Source organism: Lampetra planeri, chromosome 50, assembly GCF_965212315.1.
Source record: "Lampetra planeri chromosome 50, kcLamPlan1.2.h2, whole genome shotgun sequence".
NCBI lineage: Eukaryota > Metazoa > Chordata > Hyperoartia > Petromyzontiformes > Petromyzontidae > Lampetra > Lampetra planeri.
Window position 1 is genome coordinate 3521872 of NC_136156.1, and position 20057 is coordinate 3541928.

General features: G+C 54.4%; 1 protein-coding gene across 1 annotated transcript in view; it reads left to right on the forward strand.

The window, feature by feature from the left end:
- SF3A3 (splicing factor 3a subunit 3) overlaps nt 1–18197 on the forward strand; it is a 39440-nt gene extending 21243 nt beyond the window's left edge. Inside the window, exons 15-17 of the mRNA XM_078616341.1 lie at nt 3619–3709; nt 9538–9593; nt 16436–18197. Of these exons, the coding sequence (XP_078472467.1) occupies nt 3619–3709; nt 9538–9593; nt 16436–16513 (225 nt within the window). The 3' untranslated portion in view covers nt 16514–18197. The remainder of the gene's footprint in view (nt 1–3618; nt 3710–9537; nt 9594–16435) is intronic.
- The last annotated feature ends 1860 nt before the right edge of the window (nt 18198–20057 follow it).

The following is a 20057-nucleotide window of genomic DNA, read 5'->3' on the forward strand; positions in this document are numbered from 1 at the left end:
CCCCGATTTTTTTTTCCCCCTCCCTCATCATCCCCTCGTAGTTTGAGAAAGGGGACCCACAGCTGTGTCGACGCAAGGTATCCCGTAACATTTTAATTTCCTGCGCCGTGTGTTCACATCTGCTGCGTGTGTATTTACTTTTCTCTGTATAGCACCCCCCCCCCCGCAAGGGCGGAAGTGACCCAAGCCCCTTCTCAGTCCCTCCGAGTCCGCCCACCCCTGGCCAGCCGTGTCCCCCCCCCTCCCCAAACACCCCCATGGCCCCCCAACCCATCCCTTGCCCTCTTCTAAACCACTACCCCCCCCCCATCGCCACTTCCCCCCCAGCTAAACGTACACTCCCAGAACCCCCGGCCTCCGTTCCCACACTGCGCAGATTTGATTTTGATGGAGTTCCTTCGGCCGACTTTACTGGGTATTTACTGAGCCTGCAGCACGCTCGCGTGATCTCCCAGGATGTATCGTAAAGCTCCCGCTTCCCCCTCTCTCTCTCTCGCTCGCTCTCTCCATCCCTCCCTGTCTGCGTCTCTCCACCACCACCACCACCAGCACCGCCCACCACCTCTGTTCTCTCAGAGGCGCCGCCGTCTCTTCTTTCGCGCTTCCCACCCACACCCCCACCCCCGCCGCCCCCCCCCCCCACCATCCCCCACCATTGATATCACAGGGATAGGAAACAAATATCGCGCGGCGACGCAAAGTCGGGCCGAGCACGTGAGCCGATTTTCGTTTGTGGCGGCGGCGGTGTCATGCGGTTTCGCTTTGACCGTGGCGGTTATTTTGAAGATCACCTAATACGCCGGTTTGATTCTTGCGCGCGCTCTGTTTGTTTTTGTGTGTGTGTGTTTTTTTTTGCCCCGGCGCCCTGCCTGCATTGCGATCCGCAATCGCGGGAAAATAAACGGAGCGTCCAAATATGGATCCATCACCCGCGTAACCTCGTCGTGTTCTCTCCTAACTCCCCCCCCCCACCCCCCTTACGCCCCCCCCCACCGCCTCTTTCTTCATCCCCTCCTCCCTGCCGCCCCCATCCCTTCCCCATCTCTCCCCAAGCTCCCACCGGAGCGGCGTGTTTAGATGTTTTTGTCATCAGTAAGAAGCTGCTAAGCCATCGTCGCTCCTTCAAGGAAGATTGATCTCCAAAAAGAGAAACGGCTCTTCCCCCAACGGGCTTCATCGTCCTTCTGGCGATGTGTGTCCCGTCCAGTAGACGTTCGGGGAATTTCGTGACGGAGCGGCAGCCAAGGAATGGAACTCTTGTCTGATAGGACCCACACCGGTTTAGGAGATGGAGTGGCGATACCAACTCGTGTGTCGGTGCTAGGTGGATCGTTGCATCGTTGGTTCGTGAGAGACAGCAGTAGCATGGGGAGACCTCCATCTAGCAGCGGATGACCATAACGGTGATGATGCCCGTAATCTTTCTTTTGGCAAATTCCTGACTGCACTCGGCTGCTGCGTGTGGGCTCTCGCCCCGACGCAACACGTTTATCCGTACCTCGGGATGTATTTAGAATTGGATCGGACGGGCGGTCAGGGATTTTTTTTTATTTTGGCGGCAAGCCCGAATTAACGCCGGCGCTGCCTCCGATGCAGAAGACGATGTCTTCCCCCCCCCCTGTCCCCCACCCCCCCTGCCCCCCCCCCCTCCCCCAGATCCCCGCGTGGTTTTGTGTGGCCGCGACTCGCGACGAGCACTCGCAGACTGCGTTCCGACAGTCCGATGGCTGCTGTTGTTTTGCCAGGAAATGTTTTAAGAAAGCCTGTGCGTGTGCGTTCCTAATTTGATTATGTAGGTTTGACAGCTTGACATGCTCGGTGGCATGTGTTGCCAGCATCACACGAGGAATGCGTGTTGTGTGTGGTGTTTGTTATATGTGGTGTTATATAATGGGGAGCAGCGGTGCACTGTTTAGCGTACTGCGCTACGAACCTGGCAATCCGAGTTCGACTCCTGCTCACGACCAATAACAACGGCTGATATCTGAACGGTCCTGGACCTTCCTTTACTCGGCTCGGCCTTAAAACACATTCATTGGGAGGGAGCTGGTAGGAACGTTGGGTTGCTCGGTCAATGGCCAGGGTCAACGGCGGCGTGGTGTATTCCGCAAATATGCCCGACTGTGAGGGCGGGCACAAGCCGGCGTGAGTAGGTTAAACGTTGAGTTTTATAAGGGCACCACGGGGTGACCAGCCCCTCCCCACCCAGCCCTTCTCCTCCCCACCCAGCCCCACCCTCCCCACCCAGCCCCTCCCTGCACGACGGACGGACACAATAATCCCCTGTGGGCTGGTGGAACCAGTGGGTTCCTACCAGTATGAGTAGCTGCTGTGGTGTGTAAACATCGGCACTGCGGAGACAAAGACACGGTGCTGGCCAACCCACCCCCTCTTGCACTGTGCCGGCCTTCATAGATGCTCGCTAACAACAGCACTTGCCCCAACAGTCTGTTAAAGGCTATACTAGGGGGATAGATGTATCTTTGTCTTAGTGCATGGTGAGTGGTGGCGGAATGGTTTTCGCGCCGCGATTATCGACATTCATTCATGTGCTTGTGTGTCGGTGTGAAAGAGAGATGTGTGCGTGTGATTTAATGTGGGGAAGCGGTGGTGCAATGGTTAGCACACTGCACTGTGAACCCGGTGACCCGAGTTCATTTCCCGCTCCTGGAAAACATCGTCGTCGAATATATATACACGTCGGTACTGGGGAGATGAAGGCGGCCGTGCTTAGTGCCGACCTTAATAGGTTCTTTGCTCTGTTTACACTCGTCAATGCAACTACATTCGGACACAGTTTACGATATCTACATAAATCCTTTCCGCGTGTATTTTGAATGCATTGAGAATGCACGGGGCAGATGAGGTATAGGCTAAATTTAAATCTCTCCACACTCTTACGTGTTTGTTCTTTACTAAGCTGGCAAATGAAGACGAATAAACACAGTGCCTAAGATGGATAATAGTGCTTCGAATTGCGCTGCAAGCGCATGAAAGAGTCGTTTATTTTTAGTTTAGAATATTGTCAAGTCATTTTTTCAAGTGCAGATCCACGTCTCGTCTGCATTTCACGAGTATTCATTTCACACACATTTTCCTAAATATATATAAATTGTATGTATTTATGTATTTCGATTGCCCTCTAAATGTGATGTTATGAGACCAAAGGAAATCCCCATTCAGAGCTTGAAGCTAGCATTGCACTAACGCTGTGTTGAAGGGAATTGCTCCTCTATAATGTGTCGCTGATTGTTTGCTTTGTGATCTAAGAGAGCCGCACTGAGTCGCAGGATTCGCTTTGCTGCTGCACTGGATTTTTGTTTTAATTTAAGATCTTTTTCAGGCCCACTTGATGACGATGAGTTTATTTTTCACTTGGGGTGCAAATCGGAGCACCTGGAGAAAACCCACGCCTTGTGCGAGGGGGCAACGCTCTATTCCCACTGTACAGATCGAATAAACAGGTGGCGATTTCGTCGACGCTTGCTGTACTGCCTTCTCCTGGCGAGCCAGGACACGCCACCTCTATGCCTGTGGGTCTGAGGAAGTGACGCTGACGACGCTGATGACGACGCTGCTGATGATGACGATGATGCGTTTTTATTGTGACCCCAACAGGAGTGGCGACACGCGCACGGCATGCGCTGCCTGGGCATCCCCAACACGGCGCACTTCGCCAACGTCACCGCCATCGAGGACGCCGTCGCACGTGAGCCCCCCCCCCGCCACCCCCGCACGTTCACGCGCACCGCCGCATGGCAACAGGCGGCCGCCATGTGTGTGTGCCCGTCACGCACCCAACGCTCTTCCCTGCCAAATACAAAGATTCCCCGTGTAGCCCTTTTTTACAGACTGTTGGGGCAGGTGTTGTCAGCGACCGAGTGCCTATGAAGGCCGGCGTGGCGCACGAGAGGATTGGGTAGCCAGCACCACGCCCGGCCGCCTTTGTCTCCCCAAGTGCTGATGCTTTACACACCGTACCGGGTACTCATTTAAGGCTGAGTCGACTTGGGGAAGATCCAGGATCGGGTTAGATATTAGCCGCTGTTATTGGTCATGAGTGGGTGCAGCGCAGCCCGCTAACCACTACACTGCCGCAAAAACAAAGATCCCCTGTATAGACTTAACAGACTTGGCAAGTGCTGTTAGCTAGCACCTATGAAGGCCGAAACGGCATACGAAATTGTGGTGGGTGGTCAGCACCATGCCCGGCCGCCTTTGTATCTTCAGTGGCGATGTTTACACATCGCACCAGGTACTCATTTGAGGCTTAGTCGACCTAGAGGATGCCCAAGACTTACTGGTGTTGGCCGTGAGCAGGAATCGAACTCGGGTCGCCAGGTTCGTAGCGCAGTGCTCCAACCGCTACACCACCGCTCCCACCCTATCACACACGTTCACTGACTCGGCACTATCAACAACAGCAGCTGCCATGCACCACTAAGTGAGAGTGACGTCACCGCAGTATTTGTGCCAGGCTAGGTGCACTTTAAGTCTGTTGCTTGAGGTGTGGAAGGCTTGATGCTGAGAGGAGGTCACAGGATAGACCCAGAGATTATGGGTTGACTGACTGGGATGATTGACAGATGCACCACCTGTGGTGCCCACTGTGCCAAGTATCAACACCCTATCACACACGCACACAACACCTATTCATGCACTCAACACCTCTCCGCACACCCTGTCATCGATTCACACATCCAATACTGCACCTTAATACACAACTGGCATGCGTAGACTACAGGTCACACTCAGCACCTGCTCGCACACCAATCCTTACATACACACATCCCGCATTTTACATTCACACATAGAAAAAGACAAAGATCCCCCGTATAGCCTTTACAATACTGTTCAGGCGAGTTCTGTTAGTGATGAGCACTCATACGGCTGACACGGCACACGAAGGAAAGGGTGGCCAGCACCACGCCCGGCCACTTTTACCTCCGCGGTGATGATGTTTACGCAACCCGCCAGGTATTAATTTACGGCCGAGTCAACCTCGGGGAGGCTCAGGACTGGTGCGGACATTCTTCGCTGATGTTAGCCGCGAGCGGGAATGGAACTCGGCTCGCTGCGCCACCGCTCCCCACGCACGCACGGACAGATGCACGCACGCACGCGTACGCCCAACCTCTCTCTCGCGCACTCCGACCCCGGACCGCGCGTTCTCTCCGCTCGCTTGCCCGTTCGCCGCGCAGCGCCGCGACCCCCCGCCACATGAAACGGCGCGCGCCGTTCCCACGCTCCCGGCGCATTTTCACTCCTCGAGCGGTGGCATTAAGGGGGTCTTAGCGCGCGTCTTGGCGTTTTGCGCTCGTGCTTGCGTGTGTCCGTCCGTGCGTGCGCACTGTGTCATCTTCATATTGTGGCGGGCGTGCGTGTCCAGTGGGGGGGGGGGGGAATGGGGGGATTGGGGGGTTGGCAGCCGCCGCATTTCCAGTGTGGAGCGGGCCTGACTGCAGAGGTGCCATCGCTTTCACACGTGCTGCCTCCGCCCGCGCGTTAGCTCGCTCGCGCGCGCCAACGCGTGTGTGTGTGTGTCTTTCCGTCTCATTAACTCCGCGACGTTTAGCTCCGCTCGCGAGTAAGTAATGGAGAAACGAGACCGTCTCGCGGGAGAGAGGTCTTGTCAGCGCCGAGCCGACACAAAGAATTTAGATACAAATTTAAAACTCCACTGTTTGTTTTTTCGTCGGGTAGAATGGGGGAAGGGGAGGGAAGGGAAGAAGAAGAAAAAATGGGCCCAGCCAAGAGCTGCCCGTTACTCTGTGCCCCCACGGCTGGTTTGATCTCGCCAGCAGCAGTGCTAGGAAACTCGGAGGGGGGGGAGGCTTGGAGGGTCGGAGTGATTAAGAAACGAGCGGGCAAGTGAGCAAACCGACAAACGGGCGTAGCGCGCCAGCTAGCCATGTGATCCGCCCTTGCCACCGGCGGCGGTGACAACGGCGGCGGCGGCGGTGGTAGTGGCGGCGGCGGGGGTGGTGGTGGCAACGTTGCGTTCCCACAGCTCTCTCTCCCCGTGCCGACGCAGAGTTTTGCGGGCGGGCGGGCGGGCGGGGCGGTCTGTCACGGAGCCCCGCGGGGCGAGGGGAGAGCGAGCGCGATGGCAGCGGCTCCGGCCTTGTGTTGACTCAAGTCCGTTCCTGTCGGCGCCCGACTTTCATCGGGGGCAGCAGCTGGCCGCCCGCGTCGAGCGCTGGCGAAATGTTTTTCGGTCCTAACGCGGCGAGGACGGCCAGAAACATCAAAAACCCGCGGCGCGAGGAACCCCCTTCGCTTCGACCGGTGCTCCCCTCGCTTTGCCGACAATAATTCCGCCCGTGTGCATGCGTTCGACATCCGCACATGTCCTCCGCGTATTTATATATAAAACATTGGCAACCGAAAATAAAACGGGGGATGAAAAAAAAATTGCGCGCAATATTTTCCGCGATATCAGCACATGCCTTGACTCCCAGTGCGCGTGTGTGTGTGCATGTGACAGTGTGCATGTGACAGTGTGTGCGCGCACATGCGAGAGCGGGTGTTCACGCACACGGCGGGGCGTTGGGTGTGTTTGGGTGTCATCGAGTTTCGACGTTGGCGAGAGACGAGGCGTCGTTGCCAGGCTGGTGTGCGCCGATTGCCGGATCTCGCCTGCCCTTGCCAGAAATCTCCCACATCCCCCTCTGCCCGCCCAAAACAACCAACGTGCCGCTCGCACCCCGGCCCACTCACCAGCGCGATCGCCCGCTCGCTCGCTCGCTCTCGCGCTAATTGTCAGGACGCTTACTTTTGTTGGACGCCTTTCGCTCGTCGGATTAAATTTCTCCCGGCAAAAAAAGTCCGGCGCGCAATTTCGATACCCGTATTTTATTTTTCTCTCTCTCGCCTCGACTCCTCTCTGAGTTTGAGCGATTGAAGAGGTGCCAGCGTTGTAAAAAAAAAAAAAACCTGGTTTCTTTCTTTTTTCGCGTAGATAAATAAATACCGCCCGCTATAATATAATATATCATCTAAAAAAAAGTACAATTTTTCGGCGAGCCGCAGAAAGACCGTTAGAAATGAAAACAGCGCGGCCATTTCGCGCGAAGAAAAAGCGAAGAAGAAAACAGAGGAGAGAAGAGCAAGACGAGAAAAAATGCGAGTGGCGTGGTTGGCAGAGGGCGAGAGGCTCCGAGTCTCCGAGTTTCCCCCCCCCCCCCCCACCAGCTCTTGACCAGCGGGGCTAGCGCGCACGGCTAACCATTTCATCTCGGCTTGTTTGAATGTTGCCGGTGCCCGGCGGGTGACCGGGAACGAGTGTGGGACTGCCCTGCGCGCCTCTCACCCGCCGATGAAATTCGGGAGAATGAAAGCAAACGTTCCTCGCCCCGAGGCGATGGGCTCCAGCGGCGCACGGGCGTTATCTTTAGAAATTGGAATTACAGCAGGGAGATTCTTGGGTTTCGCAGAAATTTTCTCAGGTGAAAGCGGTCAAGAAGCGGGGGCAGGGGTGGGGGGGAGGTGGGGAACGCCATGGATATCGCTTGGAACATTAGGAGCGGCTTGCACGTTGCATAGGGATGCCTTATTATTAGCACATGTGGTAAGATGAACTAGTTAAATTTAAGTAGGTAGTTTTTCACCGGCGCGTGTTTCGTCCTGCACCCTGCTAGCTTGCGAAACCTCGTTTCGCGATCGTCTCGTTAATTTTTTTTATTTTTTTGCCACAATTTCATAACGGCTTTGCCATCTGCGTCGTTGCCCGAGACCAAGTGTCCGCTCAGAACTCTCGCGGGGGGACGGTGCATCACTTTAGAGAACGGCCCGCGGAAGCGGAGATTGCAGAGCTACCTCTGAAATGCCTTCCGGCGATTGTTTTCTTTTCAATCCAGACGCGCCCTGCGGCATATAATAGATTGGTCGCGTGGCAGTCAAAGTGATATATTTTTTTTAAATCTTAAAGATAAAATATAACCATATTCAGTCAAACGCAAACGTTATTTATTCATATACACCTTCTCATACAGCGAACACAAACACACACGAGCTCACGGGAGGTGGCTGGGTGGACCCAGCCACCTCAGTGATTAAGCCGACTTATCACGTTTCGTGAAGTTGATGGTCTCAGCCCCCCGATCATCCAACGACTACACACTCGCACAAGGAAAAACCCGTGAAGCAAAATTAGCTTTTTTTTTGCCATCTTACTTCAACTGACGCACGCGACACGTTCGGCTCGGCGAGTGGTGCCTTCATCCAGCAGTAGATCGCTGAACGGGCGCCGTGCACGTGACACGCACGCACGCGCGCCCGCGCGCACAATGGGGGCGATTGTCGGCGTCGATGTTCGCGAGCGCGTGCGTCGTGGCGCCATGCCACCCCTTTGCGCCGCAATTGTCGAGTTTCTTGGCGTCGATGGCTGGGTGCCACGGGGTCACCCAACGTTCAGTAGGCATGTAAGGATTAGTCGTGCGACAATTGACAGTCACCGCCCACCCCCCCCCCCCAGCACGGCCCCCCCCCCCTCCTTACCCCACCGAGCGGTTAGCTGAACCGTCACGTTATTCGGGGGCAGCGATTCCATCTCGAATTTTGCGCTTGTAGATCCTCCGTGCGGAACCCCGTTCATTCCGCCCTGCAGCCAATGCTCGCTGCCGCCGTGTCCCCTCTGCGGAGACATCGCGGCGTAGGAACACGTAGGGACAGGAACCGTTCTGCCGGTATGGCGAACCCTCGGCATACCGCCACATTGACAACCTCATTTGCCAGTAAAAAATATGATAATTGTTTTTTTACCCTTTTTTCTGGCAACAAAACTGACACCTTTTTTACAAGGAGTCATGTTTGCATAGACCACAATACCTGCAGTCATAATGCAAACAAAAAACATAACTCTGATAATGTGCGCTGTCCTTGAAGTTGATTGGTCCACACCCGAGACAGCTTTCCTTAGAGCCTAGTCTCACATGGTGTTGGACCACATGACGCCAAATCAATCAACTTTAAGGACAGTGCATACATTATCAGAGTTATGTTTTTTGGTTGCATTATGACTGCAGGTATTGTGGTCAATGCAAACATGACTCTTTGTAAAAAAGGTGTCAGTTTTGTTGCCAGATAAAAGGGTAAAAAACTAATTATCATTGACAATACTGTACGGTATTACGAAAAAATATATGGTAAAGGTCAAAGCGCAGTCCTGCAATTGCTTGCTGGTGCCACTGCTGATGGAAGGGGCCTCCAGTTAGTGGGAGCTTAAGAGACGGGCCTCAAGAGGGTATTTGGTATGTCCTTCCACACTGGCCAATCGTCTTGTAAGAGGAAGGAGTTGCCTACACTTTAACGCATGCTACCTGCCGATCAGCTTGACTCTCCTGAGCCTGTTTATACCACTGCTGCGCCGGGAGATTGAACACAACCAGTGTGTCGCTCACCATTACACCACCGCTACGGCATCCCCTGCGTTGCGCATAACGCTCTCGCACCCGCATTAAAATCAACCTCAAGTGTCGATAGCAATCGGGTGCGGTGATGTGACCGTCACGAACGCTCTGCATCTTGTCGTTCCAGTGTGGTCCAAGATCAAGCAGAGCAAGCTGTCGGAGCGGTGGCAACCAGACACGGAGGTGAGTGGCTCGCCGAGTCCGCCGATCGCTCGCGCAACGCGCGCGTGGTCCGTGCGGACTTGTGTCCGCGCGTTTATCCCGCGCGGACTTGTGTCTGCACGCACGTCCGTCCGTCTACATTGCCGTCTGCGCACGCGCGTTAGCTCGCCACCCCGCTCGCTCGCAGCGCAGCAACTTGACTTTGACGTATCCTGACATGGGGTTCAACCTCCGGAGCCCCGACATTTCACGCCGCCGCTTGAAAGGCGAGCGTTGGAAACTTCCCATACCGCGATCTCAGATACCCGGCCGTCATCGCCGTGATACTCGGAGCGCGGGGAGACAGGGAGCCGTGGGGGGGGGGGGGAGATGGGATTTTTATTTTTTTTACAAACTGGGTTTGAGGTTTAAAAAAAGAATGGCAAGAAAGCTTTGGGGGAGGGGTGGGAGGAGTGGGGGGGGGGTAGAGCAGAATAAAAAAAACTCAAAACCTTCTTTGAAATGTACCATCCCTGGGGGCATGGGATTTTTTTTTTTAGAGGGTGGGTTACGAAAATATGTTGCCCCAAACTGTTAGAGTTTAGGAGCGCTTAACGCGCCTTGATCGGAACACTGGAGGGGTCAGGTTTTGGGAAATGCCTTTTTCTGCGGCGGCGCTCCTTCTTTCAGCTTTGAAAGCGGTGCGCAGATGTGACGTGACGGATAAATTGCACCGCTCCGCGCCACGGCCGCTACGTTCGTCCTGAGTCGGGGAGGCGGGCGGGCGGGCAGGCGGGAGGCCGAGACATTGGGGTATCGATGTGGGATCGAGGGGGTGGTGGTTGGGGAGGAGGGGGGGGAGTGGGTAGGGGAACGTACAGCAGGAGGAGGAGAGACCGGGGGGCTGCGTTTCGTTAGGCTGCACGTCGGCAGATCGGTGGCGGATCGGCGAGCGAGAGAGAGAGGTGCCACTCCCCCTCCCTCCCCGAGATCGGATCGGCAGAATCTCCCGCGCAGCCATCAGTGCGGTGTTGGGTTACGGCGCTGGGCGAGAGTGAAGGTTGCAGGTTTCTCCTCTTGAAGGAGCGGGCGGGGGGGGAGTGGAGTTGGGGGGTGGGAAAGCCACGCATGCGATAGCAATCAGGGCACACGTCGGTAAAGCTGGAGCGGGGGTGTGGGTGGGGGTGGGTGGTGGCGGCGACCCCACACCCCCCCAGCCCCCCCCCCCCCCCCTTGGGTTCCCCCTCGTCCCTCCCTCGCCGTCCCCCCGGGCGTTGACCCCTGGGTCCCAGGAGCCGACTAAAACCATTACCCGCGGCCACGAGCATCCTCCGTGCTGCGTCGCGCCCCCACCGCGTGCGATCTGGGCCGCCGGGGCGTACCGTGGCTTCGAGCGCGTTGGTGCTCGTCGGTAAGCTTTTGTAGCCCAGATGAGCCGTAGGGCGGCAGCGATTGTTATCGGGCCGGTAGCAACGTGCCGATTCGTGACGATGCACTTGTTGAATCGTGTGCGTGTGAGAATCGATCATGCACTTCATATGTAATCGGCGTCGTTTTGGGAAATGGCACTCCTTCGTAGCGCACAAATTAAATTTTCGCACGATTTACATGAATTCGATGTGATTTTATGCCAGTGTTACATTGAACGGCAAAGAATACAAATGAGTCGGTAGGAGCGAGATCTGTGTGCGAGACGGTGCGCCATACACGCGCGCGCGCACACGCGTGATACATCGACACGACCGCCGCACGCTCGTTAACTTGCACCGCTCGTTAACGCACAACACGGCTTGTGGTAGGCTCATTAACCCTTAACCCTCACCTCCCGTCCACCACCACCACCCCCTGCCCCCACCCCCGCTGTCCAGTTGTGATGTTTGTAAACCTCGTGAGCGTGCATCACCACCATTCGTCACACGCGTGTTACGTTGAAACTGCAAAAGAAGAGGAAGTGGGCTCGGACATGCCAGTAAAGTGATGGGCGCCGCAGTGGCTATTAGATGTTAACTCCCTCGCCTGGTTTACAGGAGGTCGTGGGTTCCATCCCAACCCTGACGCCTGCTGTATATTTGGAGTTTGCATGTTCTCTCCCCTTGTTGGTCGTGTGTATTTCTCACCGAGTCCTCCTGTTTTTCTCACTGCATTTAAAATTAACATGCGTTTTAGAGTATTTGGCTGCTATAAGCCACTTCGTTGAGCTATCATTTGGGGTCGGATCGTTTCTGTCTGCAGCAGGTGCTGGGCGGATCGTTCCGTTACAGGATCTTGAGATGTGGCGGCAGCTTGCGGAAGACATCATCCAGCATTGGAGTGATCGTGAATGATGATGATAATGAGATGTCACACTTGACTATTCGTTGCTCACACTGCGTGTCCATGTGTTTGTGTGTCTGTGTAGAAACGGTGGTGTTCGGGATGCGATCCCCGTTTTCAAATTAATTATAAAAATGTTAACAATTGGACCGAGATGAGAAATGTTAGGAAGTCAGAAAATCATCCTCTGTCATTTGGGACCGACCCCAGAGTGTGTGACATTTCAGGACATCACTCTGATGGTGTCACTTCCGCAATTTCCCCCCCAAAAGGTGGCGTCACATGGCACTGGGTGACGTAGATTTTTTTTTACGCGGCCGAGACATTTCACATCATTGCAGCGTGTAAATTATTCCTAAATCCCCCCCCCCCCAAAAATGTAAGAAACTCGTCCACAGTGTGTGTGTGTAACTACTCATGAATGGGGCAGAGCGGTGGCGCAGTGGTTTATGCACTGCGTTATCAAAGCAAAAGTTTTATTTCCAGGCCGTGACCATCCTCAGTGTCCAGCGATATCCTGACCGACGTGGTGAAGTGTACGGTCAAACAACCCCCAAGACCGACACGGCGATAGGCGGGAGCAGAGGTGTGCCCGTCATCCAACAGTCGATTGACAAGTGGCTGTAAATGAATACGATTGTGAATTTTACATTTAGCAACTTTGCATGTCCAAAAGCCCCTATGGAAAAGCCAGCGTTCCAGCAGTCGGTCTCCTCTCCGCCGGCCTTTCGCTGCGTCCCCGGCCCTTTGAATTCTCCCAGCGCTGGAAACCTTCACCCCCTGGGTCGCATGGTGTTTTTTTGGGGAGGGGATTTACTCCCCTCAAATGCCCTCCCCCCCTCCCCCGCGGGCCACTCCCTCCCACAACCCCTTGCGCCGCCTTTTCAACAGTGGCATTTTTACATGCTCGTAAACCACAACAAGAAGCACGAGTGGCCAGGAACAGATTAAAAGTTAGCCACGGAAAGAAGAAAAAAAAGCAGCACCGACAGCGAGCGAGCGAGAGAGGGGAGCTGGAGATTAATTAAAACAAACCGCGGGGACGAAATGCGGAAAAGATGGGGCCTTGGGGGGGGGGGGGCTCGGGGGGGCCGAGCCGACAAGGCACGGCTCTCTCTCCGCGGTGCCCGCGAGCGGCTCGTGAGAACGTGTTTATTAAAATCCGCTCGGGTACCGACGGCCGCAACAGTAAACAGCCGGGCGCGCCTGTTTTATTTAATACATTTTTTGGGTTCCGCGCGAAAGTTTTAACGGTGCGGAACGCGGTCCTTATGCTAAAATAAAAATAAAACTTTTCAAAAATTTGTGCGGTAGAAAACGGGGTGGGGGGGGGGCGGAGGTGGGGATGTTAACGGTTTAAAACCTGAAATCAAATTGAATTTTCTAATAATAATAAAAAAAAGTAGTCACGTTTCTGAAAAAGTTTAATAGAAACGCCGCTCAGACGAGGTAGGGCTGTTTTAACAGCGAAATTTGTGCCAAATTTGGACGCATTTTAACCTCATTAATAGAGAGCGGGTGGAGGGGTAAGAAGCCAGTTTAAAATAAGAAAAAACTTTATAAAATTTGGGCGAGCGCGCGCGTCTATGCTATGCACGTGTGCGCAAAGCCTCGGCTCGGCAGCCAAGTTTTTAGCGCTCGTTAACTCGCTCTCCGGCCTGCTTCCCCCACCCCACCACCACCACCTCCTTAACGCGCAACACGTCTTGCGGAGGCTCATTAACGGCACAGGTCTCATTAAACGAGCCATGCGCCCTATTTTACACTTCCCTGCTCCGCTGGAGTATCGGGGGGCCCAGCGCCACGGCGCCGCTCGAGCATTTCCTCCGGAGAGCGAGAGGGGCGGGCGGCTCGGTCGTTTGCTCGGGCGACGTAACGTGAGCGGGAGGAGGGGCAGCGTGGGCAGGCGGGAGTCCCCGCCACCACCAAAACAAAGGTCCTCCCTGTCGCCAGCGTGTACAGGCTGTTGGGTATCGTGCTGTTAGCGAGCTCCTCCGAAGGGCTGCACGGCACGGGAGCGGCCAGATGTGTACACGCCGGACCAGGTGCTGGCGATCACCTAGGGGAGGCCCGGGACAGGTTCATTTATTTGCCACTGATGTTGGCCGTGAGCGGGATTTTAACTTGAGTCGCCATGTTTGTAGCACAGTGCGCTAACCACTACTCCCACATCACCCGGCAATCTTCGTCTTCCCAGTGGCGATGTGTGCACATCGCACCGGTTACTCAATTGAGGTTCTGTCGAGCTAAGGGAGGCCCAGCACTTGTGCAGACAGTCGTCACCGGTGTTGGCCGTGAATGGGAATCGAACTCGGGTCGCCGGGTTGGTCACGCTTGCGCGCTAACCCTCTGCACTCCCGCTCCCCACGACCACCACCACCACTGTTACTCGCACCAATACCACCACCCCCACAAGCACCACCACAACCACCATGGTCATAGCCTGCCAACGCAACAGGGCGCCACATTCTTTCTTCCATCTCCCGCCCGCCCTCGCCACCGCCTCTCTTTGTGCACCGAACTCGGACATTAAACCATAAAATACACGTATTAAAAAAAAATTATATATTTGTAGAAAACCCAACTTAATAATGCCCGCCGGGAGTCAAATACCTGCGCGCGCGCGCGAGAGTGCGCACAACCCCTTGAGGGGGCACCGCCCACAGACGTGGGTAATGGGAAACAGCATGCCGCGGGGCGTCTGTGCCCGCGGGCCGCCGTCTGTGCCGGAGCGGGGAACCGGCAAGCGGTAGTCGAAAGAAAAAGTTTCCCGAGCGATTTCCCGCTCGAGCGAGCGTCGAGGGCGCGCCGCTCGACCCTCCCGTTTACGCGGCCGCGAGCCGTCGGTTAGAAATTCCACGGTGCTGTGGCGGGTGCGGCGGGCAGGGGGGGGGGGCAAAAGTGGCGTTCGATGTTGGAACGATCCCCGGAGGTACGATGGGTCGCGGTTGGCCGGCATCGGCCCAACTTGGATTTGAACTTTGTCGGCTTCTGATTGCGAGGCAGCTCGCTCTGCCGCTGAGCCCACCGGGTGAGCGAGCAGCGAGCAGCGGGGACTTCTGCCATGGGGAGATACTGTGTGATTTTTTTTTGTTGTTAATTTTTTGTAGTTTATTTTCATTTTTTACGTGAAGGATCGAGAGCGCAAAACTTGCATGGTTGTTTCAACTGCCATACCGGGAGATAGAATCGTACCCGCGACCTTGGGGATTGCAGGTCCAGTGAGCGCGTGCTGACTGTTATACCACGGCATTATCCACTACGCTCCCTCGTACAATATAAGTGCCACGATAATTTACCGAAATATCGTTACATCCTGGTTACCCGTCGCTTGGCTTGTTTTTTTTGCGTGTCTTTTATGCCCCAAAATATAGAAACGTAGTAACAAAGACAACAGTGAATAAAGTTGTAGATAAATACTCGATCCCTGCTGGAAATGTTTCACCGGAGCAATTGGCAGCATTAGCGATGATTTGACATAATAGCTTTCCGGGAGGTCATTTAATTACGAAATTACTTTGTGTAACTGTCAGCGTTGTGCGTTATACGAGCGTTAAATAGCCTGCGAACTCGGAACGAGTCGGCAAAACAGCTTTATAACAGGCTTGACTTGAAGTGAAACCGCACTTGAAGAACTTTCAAGGAAAATGTATTCTCGCCGGAAGAAACAACAGCGTATGAACACAACTCGATGCAATAAATACACAATTACACGCGAGAATGATATTGCTACAAAGCCTTGTGCGTCAAAATAGTATTAACCGCTGGGGCGGGTGCCCCGCTCTCCACTTTTTTCCTTTCTCCGTAATTCCGTAATAAATCGTGCATTCACCGATGACACTCCAGCCACTCGTTCGCCGGAAGTCGGTCGCCTCCGTGTCACTCTTGTCGAGCTGCTGACACGACCCGAGTTGGTCTTGCCGTGGACTCGGCTCCTCCTCCCGCGTTGGGGACTCGGACTGTTTCGTCTCATCCACCACAGCGCACCGCCACTCTGTTCCACCATCACCATCACTGTTCCACCACCACTGTGTTCCACTATCACCACCACTGTTTCACTCTCACCACCACTGTGTTCCACCACCACCACCACTGTGTTCCACCACCACTGTGTTCCACTATCACCACCACTCTGTTCCACCACCACCACTGTGTTCCACCACCACCACTGTTTCACTATCGCCACCACTGTGTTCCACTACCAACCACACCTCCACCACCACCACTGTTCCACTATCACCACCACTCTGTTCCACCACCACCACCAACCACACCTCCACCACCACCACCACTGTTCCACTATCACCACCACTCTGTTCCACCACCACTGTGTTCCACTATCACCACCACTGTGTTCCACTATCACCACCAACCACACCACCACCACCACTGTTCCACTATCACCACCACTCTGTTCCACCAACACCAACCACATCTCCACCACCACCACTGTTCCACTATCACCACCACAGTGTTCCACCACCACCAACCACACTGTTCCACCATCACCACCAACCACACTGTTCCACCGCACTGCAATCACACGCTGTGTACCGCTTGTGTTCCCGCAGGAGGAATTCGAAGACTCGACAGGGAACGTGGTGACTCGCAAGACCTACGAAGACCTGCAGCGGCAGGGCCTGCTGTGAGCCGTGGCTGCTGGAAATCCGCAACAGAGACGGGGAATAGTTTGTTGTGCATCCACAGATTTCTACGTCCACCTTGAAATGTCGTTTATCGATAGGGCCAGGATAGTTTAGTGAACGAACGTACAGATACGCACACATACAAACGCACGGACGACATCCACACAGACGCACTCGCTCGGATAACAAAAGCCAATAAGATCCCCCCCCTTGTACAGCGTTATCGACTGCTGTTGGTGAAGGGCCTGTTTAGACCAACGTGGTGCACAAGTGGATGGTGTTACCAGCACCAAGCCCACTCAACTTTTGTCTCCCCTCAATGCTGATGTTTACACACTGATCCAAATGCTTTAGGTTAAGGCTGAGTCAAGCTATGAGGAAGTCCAGTTACGATTCTACTTGCCACTGTCCTGTAGCCGTAGGCTGGAATTGAGCTTGGATCCCCAGGTTTATTTGAGCACGGTGCGCTAACTCTCATTGCACCATCGCTCACCACGCAACCTTGACCGAGTACCTGGCGCAGTTTGTAAACATCAGCACAGGGAAGACAAAGGTGGTCGGGCATGTTGCTGGTCATACCCCTCCCACCTCATGGGGACTGCTTGGCTTAATGGGTGCATCACTAACGGCACTCGCTCTGGCAGTCTCCGTGGCTTTGCGAGGGGGGGGGGGGAGATCTTTATTCAGAAGTTTAGAATTTTTATTTCCCCAGTAAAGCCCGCTGTTGGTCTATGCAGCTCTTTTTCAAGGGTAGCTCAGCCGGCATGTGTTACACATGCATACAGACAAAGCTCCCCCGTGTAGCCTTAACAGACTTTGGGGCAAGTGCTGTTAGCGAGCAGCACCTATGAAGGCCGGCACGGCACACGGCGGGGTGGGTGTCCAGCACCACGCCCGGCCGCCTTTGTCTCTCACTGCGTTGACGTGTACCCACCGAATCGGTTACTCATGCACACACACACACACACACGTACACGTGGACGGGACTTGTTTAGACTGTTGGGGCCAGTGTTTGTAAGCCTCTTATTACCCTCATAAAAGCCCATTGCTATAGAGTAAAATTTCTTTTTTTTTTTACCAGAACCATCTAGGCAAGAGTAAATAAATGATTTCGTTTTTTTTGTATCATTAAATCTTTTGTGAGCGGGTTAGAATTGTCAAGGTTAGGGCCAGCGGACCGACATGTCTTGTGCGTTGACCACGCCAATTTCGCAAAGCGTAACGTCGACGCGGGGCGCTTGCCTCTCTCCGCTGCTGGATGGGGACCACCTGATCGCCACACTGCGTGCGCAGAGATACTATTTGACCATACTTCACCACGCTGGTCGGCTGGTAAAATCGGGGGGGGGGGGGGGGAGGGGGAACTTTGATACGGGAGTGTAGAAGTACAGTACAACCGTGGTTCTTTTTGGTACACTGCCATATTGCTCGCAGAATAGGTCCGCATCAGCCTACGACAACGTCCGCTGTGCATCGCGCACAACATCGCTCGTACGAAGATGGAGAGATGGAGTTCCCCGTGTTGCTTTGCAAAGCGCTTTGTTCCTTTTCACCCGATTTCCATCGGCAGCGTCGGTCGCCGGGCCGTTGTTTATCCACTGCTGGATGAAGGCCTGCAAAACATCACCGCGGTCGTCGGTTCTGCTCGGATGTGCGTTTATTTTAATAAAAAGAAACATTCAGAAAATATTTTTTTTCTTATTGGTTTAGAAATATATCCAATTCAAGAGCACCCACCACCAGCACATTATTTTTTTCAGCTCCAGTTCCGGTTCTGGTTTTTTTGAGTTCCTAAAGAAGCTCGCAGCACGCGGAGCGAAACGCCGGACTTCGTGCCGACCAGCGTGTGCAGTACGACCTGAAAACGAGTCCCGAATTTCGGGTTCCAATAATCTAGAAATAGATGCAAACTTTTGAATTAACTGAGAATAATATTAAAAAATAACAATCCAGAAACCGCAAGCAATGTCAGTGATATGACGGAGCTTCTGCGAATTTCCACCATGAACACAGACAAAGATCCCCCTTATAGCCTTAACAGACTGTTGGGGCAAGTGCTGTTAGCGCCTCTGATGGCGGGCACGGCACACGAGGGGATGGGGTGGGCAGCAGCACGCTCGTTTACAATGTTTACACACCGCACTAGGTACTCATTTGAGGCTGAGTCGACCTAGAGCGACGGAGGTCATGACTGGTTAAGAGAAATATAATCGACGCCGGTGTTGGCAGTGAGCGGGAATCGAACTCGTGAGGTCGGGTTCGTGGTGCCCCCCCCCCCCGCCGCTAACGCCACCGCCACCACAAACCGCCCCCCCGACCCATTCCCTCGTTCTCACACGTGAATGATTCAGGCAACTGCATCAAGATCTCGATTTAATGACCGGTTTTACTTTTCCACCTTTGAGAAGACGAAAGGGTTGGGGAGTTGGGGGGGGGGGGGGTGGTCGAGTGGGGTGGGTGGGGGAAGGGTAACTTCATATACGTTGAGAGAAAAAAAAACAATCGTTTTCTTACAAAGACGGGATTTTTTTTCGTTCGGCTGCGGTTGGGGTGGGGGGGTTTATTAAGACGTGCGCGACCCGTTTAACGGCGGGAGAGCGCAGTTTCACTGGACATCATAATGACATCATAATGACATCATAATGAGTTGTTCGCGGCCGTGTCGTGGGTAATTTGGCCTCGGGTTTTTTTTTCTTTCCCTGTGCCGACACAGTTTGGATTAAAGCCCCAGAGAGGGGGCGGAGAGAGCGAGAGAGCAAGCGAGAGAGGGGGGAGCTGGGGAGAGAAGGGGAGCAGTTTGTGTACGCAGGGTACCCCCTTTGAGCTGAATTGGTAATACCGCATGGCAGGACCGAGTATACATTTCATGCGGTTTGTGTCACATACACGTGTGTGCGCGTGTGTGTGTTGAGTTTGTTGGGTGTTTGTTGCATGTGCGATGGTGGTGTGTGTGTGTAGTGGGGAGCGGTAGTGTAGCGGTTAGCGCGCTGCACTATGAACCTAGCGACCCGGGTTCGATTCCCGTTCACGGCCAACACCAGTGACGATTATCTGAACCGGGCCTCCCCTAGGTCGACTCAGCCTCAAATGAGTACCCGGTGCGGTGTGTAAACATCGCCACTGGGGAGATAAAGGCGGTCGGGCGTAGTGCTGGCCACCCATCCCCTCGTGTACCGTTCTGGCCTTCATAGGTGCTCGCTAACAGCACTTGCCCCTACAGTCTGTTAAGGCTATACAGGGGATCTTTGTCTTTGTGTGTGTGTAGCGGTGAGCGCGCTGCGATACGAACCCGGCGACCCGAGTTTGATTCCCGCTCACGGCCACCACCAGTGACGATTATTTGAACCGGTACCGAGGCTCCCCTAGGTAGGCTCAGCCTCAAACGAGAACCTGGTGGCCGGGCGTGGTGCTGGCAACCCACCCACTCGTGTGCCGTGCCGGCTTTCTTATGTGCTCGCTAACAGCACTTGCCCCAACAGTCTGTTAAGGCTACACGGAGGGATCTTTGTATTGTGTATGTATATATGTGTGTGCGCGTGTTGGGAAT